This window comes from Macrobrachium nipponense, chromosome 36 (genome assembly GCF_015104395.2).
Source record: "Macrobrachium nipponense isolate FS-2020 chromosome 36, ASM1510439v2, whole genome shotgun sequence".
NCBI classification, from domain to species: domain Eukaryota; kingdom Metazoa; phylum Arthropoda; class Malacostraca; order Decapoda; family Palaemonidae; genus Macrobrachium; species Macrobrachium nipponense.
In genome coordinates this window covers 63579770-63589755 of record NC_087220.1, presented here as the reverse complement: position 1 = coordinate 63589755, position 9986 = coordinate 63579770, and the positions used below count along the sequence as shown (strand labels likewise).

Here is a 9986-nt window from a genome sequence, read left to right as displayed (position 1 = left end):
TTTACGGTGGATAGAATAAAAAACCAGTCAACGCGCTGAATGAGAACGGGATATCAGTGTGAAGGAGAGAGAGAGAGAGAGAGAGAGAGAGAGAGAGAGATTCAATTGAAGGCAAATGCGGATAGCGTTGGTTTTGCGGTTCGAGGAGGAGGAGGAGGAGGAGGAGAGGAGGAGGAGGAGGAAAGTTTTTCCCGTAACTGAGAGACGTTCACCCATTTTCTCCTACCACTCCTGTTACCTTTTTATTTTTAATTTATCTTATTTTTATTTTTGCTCGCTTGAAGCAACGGTCTTACATAAACTCAACTACATACACATACTCATACAAGTGTATCTGTATATGTATACAAATACACAGCTACTACATGCACGTGCTAACCATTAATCAAATTATAATAATATATATATATATAATATATATATATCTATATATATATAATATGGGATGAAGCAGCAACCTACATCGCTAACTAAAGACTAAATACACGTCATATATATGTATAAATAAAAACATACATAGCCAACTTAAACTGTGTACCTGATCGCCACTCAACAGACGTGGGTCGCAACCAAGGTTTGAAATGCCCCTGGGTCTAGCAGCCCCATCCCAAGGGCACGCTATATTTAAGTAGCCCACAACAGCGGCGCTAATATTTAATAGTTCGGCATCAACCTTGGTTGCCAGGAGGCTGTTATCTCGTGACAGATAACAGCCAACAGATAACAGCATAGGAAACACCACGTAGTCTAGTCTTTAAAAGCAGAGCCCAACTACTGCATGATAATTGCGTGTTGCAAGCTATTGTTATCATTGCAATGAATAAAACTGCACAAATATGTAAATAAATTGTATTTGTAATAGATAAAACAAGTATAAAACCTTATTTCTTAAAAAGGAAAAAATTAAATCCTAAATTGTATTTATAAATAAAATTACTTTCGAACAAGTATAATTTATTTGAAAATTGTGGTTAAATTTTATAAATGCAATTTAATCAGGATGTTCTTAATACCTCAGGATTATTATCATTAGTATCAGCAGTGGAAACAGTGTCTCTATTATTATTATCCAGCATTATTATTATCATTATTGTTTTCTTTCTTTTTTTGGTCTATCACAGTCCTCCAATTCGACTGGGTGGTATTTAAAGTGTGGAGTTCCGGGTTGCATCCTGCCTCCTTAGGACCTAAGTCCATCACTTTTCTTACTATGTGCGCCGTTTCTAGGATCATACTTTTCTGCATGAGTCCTGGAGCTACTTCACCCTATAGTTTTTCCAGATTCCTTTTCAGGGATCTTGGGATCGTGCCTAGTGTTCCTATGATTATGGGTACAATTTCCACTGGCATATCCCATATCCTTCTTATTTCTATTTTCAGGTCTTGATACTTATCCATTTTTTCCCTTCCTTTCTCTTCAACTCTGGTGTCCCATGGTATTGCGACATCAATGAGCGATACTTTCTTCTTGATTAGCGATACTTTCTTCTTGATTTTGTCAATCAACGTTACGTCTGGTCTATTTGCACGTATCACCCTATCTGTTCTGATACCATAGTCCCAGAGGATCTTTGCCTGATCGTTTTCTATCACTCCTTCAGGTTGGTGCTCGTACCACTTATTACTGCAAGGTAGCTGATGTTTCTTGCACAGGCACCAGTGGAGGGCTTTTGCCACTGAATCATGCCTCTTTTTGTACTGGTTCTGTGCAAGTGCCGGACATTCGCTTCCTAAGTGGTTTATGGTTTCATTTTTCGTATTGCACTTCTTACATATGGGAGAGATGTTATTTCCATCTATCGTTCTTTGAACATATCTTATTCTTAGGGCCTGATCTTGTGCCGCTGTTATCATTCCTTCAGTTTCCTTCTTTAGCTCTCCCCTCTGTAGTGATTGCCATGTGTCATCGCTGGCTAGTTCTTTAGTCTGTCTCATGTATTGTCCGTGCATTGGTTTGTTGTGCCAGTCCTCTGTTCTGTTTGTCATTCTCCTGTCTCTGTATATTTGTGGGTCTTCGTCTACTTTTATCAGTCCTTCTTCCCATGCACTCTTGAGCCTCTCGTCTTCACTGGTTTTCAGATATTGCCCCAGTGCTCTGTTCTCGATGTCGACGCAGTCCACTATACTTAGTAGTCCTCTCCCTCCTTCCTTTCGTGTTATGTATAGTCTGTCTGTATTTGCTCTTGGGTGTAGTGCTTTGTGTATTGTCATAGGTTTCCTAGTTTTCTGGTCTGTGCTGCGGAGTTCTGCCTTCGTCCATTCCACTATTCCTGTGCTGTAACTGATTACTGGCACTGCCCATGCGTTTATGGTTTTTATCATATTTCCGGCATTGAGTTTTGACTTGAGTATCGCCTTGAGTCTCTGCATATATTCTTTCCTGATCTCTTGGTGTTTTATATCCCCTCCTTCCATTATTCCCAGGTATTTGTATCCTGTCTCATCTATGTTTGGTGATGCTCCCATCTGGTAGTTTTATCCCTTCAGTCGTTGTTACTTTGCCCTTTTGTGTGTTGACTAAGGCGCATATTTCTATTCCAAACTCCATCCTGATGTCCCCAGATACAATCCTTACAGTCTGGATTAAGGTATCTATTTCCTTGATGCTCTTACCATACAGCTTGATGTCGTCCATGAACATCAGATGGTTAATTCTGTTGCCTCTTTTCTTGAGTTGGTACCCAGCATCCATCTTCTGCAGTACTTTTATCTAGGGAATCATGGCTACTACGAAGAGTAGTGGGGACAGTGAGTCGCCCTGGAAGATCCTTCTCCTGATATTAACCTCTGCTAGTCTTATTCCAGAGCTTGTAAGTATTGTATTCCAGTTGCGCATTTTGTTTTTGAGAAAGCTGATGGTGTTTTCCTCTGCCCCATATATTTTCAAGCATTCTATAAGCCATGTGTGTGGTATCATGTCGAAGGCTTTCTTATAATCTATCCATGCCATGCTTAGGTTGGTTTTCCTTCTCCTACTGTTCTTCATTACCATTTTGTCTATCAGGAGCTGGACTTCTGCAGCCTTTCTGTTGGTAGGGGATGGTGTTTGTCTCCTGATGATACCAGTTAGTAACTTCCACATTATTGGTAGGCAGGTGATAGGCCTGTAGTTACTGGCTATATTTCCATTACTCTTGTCTTTATGTACTAAGGATGTTTTTCCTGTGGTCATCCATTTGGGCGCATGGTGATTTGCGATACAATCCTAGAATTGTTCTGATATTCGTGGGTGTAGGGCCTTGAAGTTTTTGAGTCAGTATCCATGGACTTCATCGGGACGTGGGGCTTTCCAATTGGACATTTTCTTTAGTTGGTGTCTGACATGTGTCTGGCGTGATCTCAGTGAATCTTTGTTTTATTCTCCGTTTCTTCTTCCTTGACTTCCTGGAGCCATGTTGCATGTTTGTTGTGTGATACCGGATTGCTCCATATGTTTTCTCTTACTTGGTTCGGCTTCAGGGATTTCTTGGTGGTTGTCTTCCCCCTCTTAGTTGGCTGTATAGTCTTTTCTGGTTGGTTCCGAATAGTTTGTTCTGTTGGTATTCCTTATTCCTGTTCATGTACCGTTGGATCTTATGTGCTTTGGCCTTAAGCCTCTGTTTTACATCTTCTATTGTGTTGTTTAGTCCCCTCTCTTGTACTTTGTATTTCTCGTTGAGTTCCTCCCTTGTTTCCTTGCTTCTTAGCCTTTTTTCTGCCATCTCTTTCAGTTTACTCAAATCAGATCTCATCACCATGATTTGCTTTTCCAGGCGCCTTTTCCAAGGCGGTTGTTTGTGTTGGTGGTGTTGGTGTTCGTATCCCCATCAGTTCTGCTACTAATCTTGCTCCTGCATATGTCAAGTTATTTGTTTCTGTGATACTGGTGGTGTGTATTATGCCCATTATTTCATTGACCTCATTTGTTTTCTCCCCTAATCTCTTGGTGTTGTAGGCTTTCATGGAGGGAATCTGTGTTCTCTCTGTATCTGGCTCCATCCATTGTCTGGTCTTTTCTACCCATTCTGTCCTCTCTGTTACTTCGTGTGTCGTTGTTTGATACCTCATCATCCTTGTCGTCTTCTGTGGCATCGTCTCTCAGTTCGTCTTCTTGTAATTCGTTGCCGTGTGTCATTTCCCTTTCCATTTCTTCTCTTTCTGATGGGGAGAGGCAGTTCTATTTCTTTATGTTCCTTACTTGGTCTGCCAGCCTCTGCTCTGTTTGGGGGGTGTTATTCCTCTCATTCCAGATGTTGACAAACCTTCTTCTATATCCTCTCTCCGTCAGGTTGCTTCTGATGTAGTATCTCCATATTTTCTTGTTGTCCATTTCTTCCTCTGGTTTGCTTCTGTAGCTCCAGTCTCTGGTTGTTGGTTACTGTCGTTGTGGTGGTCAGTTGCTGGATGACGACCTCCAAGTACCTGACCGTCTTCCCCTTCAATTGGGCTGAATACCTGGCTGCCGGACGAAGATCCTCTGTTGCCAGAGGTTCCATTTACGTCGTTGTTGTTTAAAGATCCTTCCCCAACGAATCAACGCCGAGGAGAGCGGTCACCCATCCAACGACTGACCAGCCCCAATGTTGCTTAACCAGTCCATTGACGACCTAACACACTCTGCCACGGCGCCACTTCGATTATTATTATTATTAAGATGAACCTTATTCATATGGAACAAGCCCACCAAAGGGGCCACCGACTTAAAATTCAAGCTTCCAAACAGTATACTAGTGTTCATTAGGAGGAAGTAACATAGGGCAATGGGGAATACAGAAAGAAGAGACCACTTACTAAATAAATAAATAATTACCAGTAAACCTTCTACCGCACGAGAGGAAAGAAAACAGCTCTAACCGATCCCTGTGCTGTGGAATTCCGTCAGAACAATAAATAAATAAATAAATAAAACTGGTCTTATAATGACGCACTAAAAGACTAACTACGCAACCGTATACGCTGCTAACCTGGCGATAACGAACCCATGTACATTCCTAACAGTAATTAATCTTAATGAACATCAGGTGGTAACGTGAACCTGATATTGCAGTGAGCGTGAAAATTGGCCAAACTAGTCAAGAACGTATTATTATTATTATTTTATTATTATTATTATTATTATTATTATTATTATAACCAAATACCGGACTAGGTCTAGAACTCTCACATCCGAAACAACAAAATCTACAGGTATATTTATAATTAAACAAGAACGCACAACAAATAAAATTGCTCACGAAGAAATTAATGAAAACTAAAAACAAGTGATTTAGCACTTACAGGAACTTGGATCGATAACTATGACAGTATTTATAGGCCTAGAGAACATCGTTCAAGGTGTTGCCTACCGGCCTAAGACAAGTACCCACTATAAGGAAGCTGCCACAAATGGCACCTCAGGTGCTCGAATAATAATAATAATAATAATAATAATAATAATAATAATAATAATAATAATAATAATAATAATTCCCTCTCTGACCCAACTATCGAAGTATATTCTAAGCCTAACTACCCGTTATATCCCTGCTGTTCACACTACTGAGGAATGCTGCACATTTTTTATGTGCTGTAAGGCTACCGTTACTGCACATTATAAAGATATAGATGAAGATAGAATTAAATATTTTCATAAGTATTCTCCAAGGACGTTTCTAAACGTGAGCATTTAGCAGATAACATCGCAAATAACTGCTGTTTACTCGTAACTGCTCTAGAAATTCTAAGAGCTAAAGACGGCGCCTTGCCAGTCTACAGCTACGTAGCAGTTTTCAACCGAAGACAACTCTACCCCAAATTCGACCATGTAACTTAATAACTTTAGCTTTAATATTGACACAATAGTTCACCTTTCTATAAAGAGTATTACTACTTACGAAATGTGATATGTAACTTTTGTAAGGCAAAACGGTGACTCGGTCTAACAAAACAAGTTGCCATTTGTATCTGATTACTGATGAATCTTCGCGATAAAGCTTGTGTTATTGGTGTAGATTAAGCGGCCTTATGCCAGCCAGCAAGGGGACCTTTGAAAGAAGCCTAGTGTGGACCTCTGGAGTTATCCCTACCAACACAAGCTTCCCTGCTCTACAGAAAAAAAGCATGTGTACAAAGTATCATCGGCTAAAAGTCGACCGCTTTCACAAAATTATACGACAACCTCTTGTTTCCTATATCATACGAACGGTTTATAAAGTCAGGCACTACTTGTTAACGCGGAATTTGAAACCGTAAGGGGAGATATCTCGCCACCCTTATCTTCGCCATGAACGATAAGCTCTTATCACGATTAGACTAAAACAATGCCTGTGGTTCTAGTTTTCACATGTAACATACGACAACTTTTTTTAACATTCGCTGGTCATTACAATCACACGTATTTTGACATTTTTTACCTTATAATAAACAAAAGTATTAGCAACATTCATAATTACACGTGAATAATATAACGAAAATGATACATTGCTCATTATACAACACACCACCTTTTTTGGCGGTAATTCCAAGAACATGCACTACGAAACAAGCGTCATGTATCCACAAAAATAAAAACAAACATTAAAATACAACAACATCCAAGAATATTAAACACGAAAAGATACCAAACATTATATGAACAAAAAAACAAAAGCTCTTTCGCTTAGTTACCCCCAAAACCCGCCTGGGTTGAACAACCGGGCCACGTACATATCTCAGCATCTATCCACTTTAGGCCTAAAACACGAGCGAGGTCAAGGTCGAAAAAGCAAAGTGGTCCTATACGCTATGTCATTTACCCCTGACCCAATTCTCCAAGCAAGGGTATTACTGAGCAGCAGTCAGTAGGCCTAACCCAGTAGCCTATAAATCCTTCGGTAATGTAATCAAAGATAGGCCTATGCCTATGGGATTTTGAGCGCAGACTTGGTTAGTTTTCAAATATAAAAAAAACCTACGCCCACAGTTTATTGTATATATATATATATATAATATATATATATATATATATATTTATATATATGTGTGTGTGTGTGTGTGTGTGTGTTGTGTGTGTGTGTGTGTGTACGAGATTTCTTTAAGTACTTAGTCGGTTAGTTTTAAGATTAAAAATAGTTTTAAAAATTAAAAATAAAATAGTTATGACTAAACAGTTTAGATGGTATAGCCTAACTAGGATTATAATGAGTTAAAAGTATATATTTCTACTTAAAATATTACCTAGACCTAAATAAATTTGAGCCTATGGCAAAAGAACAGTTTCGTCACATACTCTCAAACTATAAGTTACAAGTATTGTCTAAAAACACCTTCCACTGGAATCCTATTAAAGACAAAAAACAAAATACGTATAAAAACTGAACAATGAACGTAAAAAGTTTTAACAGTGTTGTCCATAAAGTTACATCAACGTCTTTTTAAAAGTTTATTTTTAAGTTAAAAATAAAGTTTTAACATAAGTGTTGACCAAAAAGTTACATAAACGTCTTTGTAAAGGTTTATTTTTAAGTTAAAAATAAAGTTTTAACAGTGTTGACCATAAAGTTACATCAATGTCTCTTTAAAGCCGAAGGTTTATTTTTAAAACAAAAACTAAACGAGAAAAAGTTTTAAAAGTTAACAACAACTAAAGCGTTTACCTTTGGTCGAGTTGCCATTGACATCCCCGATGTCGAGGGAATCCGCGTCAGTGGCGTCCCGTTCACTGCCGGCGTTGGAGGACGACCTGGTGGTGATAGTGGAGATGGTCTCCTCCTCCTCCACGAGGGTGCTCCTCCTGCTGCAACTGCCGATCCCTTCGTCAGTAGAAGCGGCGGCGGAGACGTCCATGGATCCATTGTCATCAGCAGTGTCATCTGTCTCGTCCTCCCCTGCTGCTTTGACTGGCTGCTGCTGCTGCTGCTGACTGCTGGCCATGGCGGCGTCGCTTTGCGAAATCTCTAAATCAACGAACGATTAAGACGACTACGACTGTCAGTCATGGTGATTTTTCACACGACGGTAGGACGACCGAGATCAAGTTCCACGACGTCCGTCATTCGCAGTCGTTGACGTCTTCCGTCTCCTTCTTCTTCTTCTCGTTACGAGATGAGAGAGATTCGCGGGAGGGACGTAAATGCGATTTGATTCTTCGCTTATAACATCGTCTACGACTGGTTTTATTCTTTTATTCGTCTCCCCCTTCAGCAGGACTGTTCGGCAAATGTCTCTCCGGCCGCGCCGCGTGGTCCACGTCGGGTGTCAACACAAGAACACAGGGCAAAACAACACAGTAAGAAGTATAGGTGGCCGAGTAGAGGCGGCAGGCATTCGAGCAACGGCGCAAAGAAACGAAACAACTAATAGGGGGGACGACGACGTCCTGCCACAACGACGGCCTTCGAACAGCTGACTCTCCACAACAACACTAACACCACAAACTCAAGTTCAGGGCGGAGCCTATCACGGGGGGAAGGTTGCCACGCCCAATTCACGATTATTTTCGTCTCGGGATATACCTGCGTACGCGGCAAAATATCCTTTCTGTTATTATAAACTCACAATTCAAATATATTTCACGAAGTAATCACTCTCTATAACTGTGCTTTATAAGCACAAATAATAATCTACTTTTAAATAAGTGGCAATTGGGTCCCAGGTGAAGGGAAGGCGGCGCGACGACGAACGTCCGTCATTCCCATGGGTGACTCGAAGGGAGTTGGCGAGCACCTGAGTGAACGCCCATGGCCGATATAAATTTGGGCTCCACGTCATGTTTCTCTCCTTTTTTTTTTCTGGAGTTGCCTCTGCGGTTATGAAATATATATTTGCCCGTCGGAAGACTTTATCCCCCCAGCGGCCGACATTTCCCTGGGAGGAAAATAATCCGACATCCCCTCTATCTTCTCCCGAATTCGGAGCAACCTCACCCCGCCCTGGCCTGCACCCATCCCCTCTCGCTCGCTCTCTCCTGCAAACACCCACTCACCTCTCTCACTCCCATTCCCCGAGCATTGCAGCCTCTCTCTCTCTCTCTCTCTCTCTCTCTCTCTCTCTCTCTCTCTCTCATGATAGCCAATTTACCATCCGTGTATCTTACAACGGATTATAATGGATTAATTTAACATCAAAGATCGGCAGGGTTAGTTCTCTGTTATTGAATTAACAACACCAATTACGGATGCTAATGAAAGAAACGTAGCCCCTGTTATCGCTACGGAGTAAAAATTGCACCTTTTGATGCTTGTAACTGTAGCAAGAATGAAATAATCTGTTTGAAAGGGTCTGTGTAAAAGCTGACGTGTCCAAATATAGAAAACGATGCCATCTTCCCATGAATTCTGGGATTAAAGCTCACTTGCTTTTTAGCTCAGTCCAGATGGCTCTCTCTCTCTCTCTCTCTCTCTCTCTCTCTCTCTCTCTCTCTCTCTCTCTCTCTCTCTGCAGAAGAAGCTAACGACCAGTTACCCGTTTTGTCTCAAATGATTGGGAACTGTAGTACCTAGGCCGAAGTTATTTGCATACGTATTCAGTATTGATGTAATCCTCTTCCATAGGCCTAAGAGATTTATATACCTAATCTGATAATAACTGTAAAATCCCCATTTTAATTGGATCATCCTCTGTAGGCTCATCTCCATAATGATGATTGGAAACCTCGCTAACTTGATGAGTCTCATACATGCCTGTTTAGTATGCATACGTTTGGTCGACAAATCAATCCACGTGCAGTTTTACGAAAACTGTGAACGAAAGGGAATTCCAAAATTCGTTACGTTACAGCGCCTCAGCGGCGTGGTTGGTATGGTATTAGCGTCCTACCTCTGTGGTCGCTGGTTCGATTCTCGGCCATTCCATTGAGGAGTGAGAGATTTGTATTTCTGGTGATAGAAGTTCACTCTCGACGTGGTTCGGAAGTCACGTAAAGCCGTTGGTCCCAATGCTGAATAACCACTGGTTCCATGCAACGTAAAAGCACCATACAAGCAAACAAAATTCGTTACTGATATTTTCATTGGCGTCAGGAAATACAGGAGAATTTTGCATACATCATA

General features: G+C 40.8%; 1 protein-coding gene across 1 annotated transcript in view; it reads right to left on the bottom strand.

Moving 5' to 3' along the window:
• Positions 1–8920, bottom strand: part of LOC135203790 (transmembrane and coiled-coil domain-containing protein 4-like) — a gene marked incomplete in the record, with an annotated part of 261065 nt that extends 252145 nt beyond the window's left edge. The window contains 1 exon segment of the mRNA XM_064233767.1: positions 7593–8920. Coding sequence (XP_064089837.1) covers positions 7593–7869 — 277 coding nt within the window.
• Between the last annotated feature and the right edge of the window lie 1066 nt (positions 8921–9986).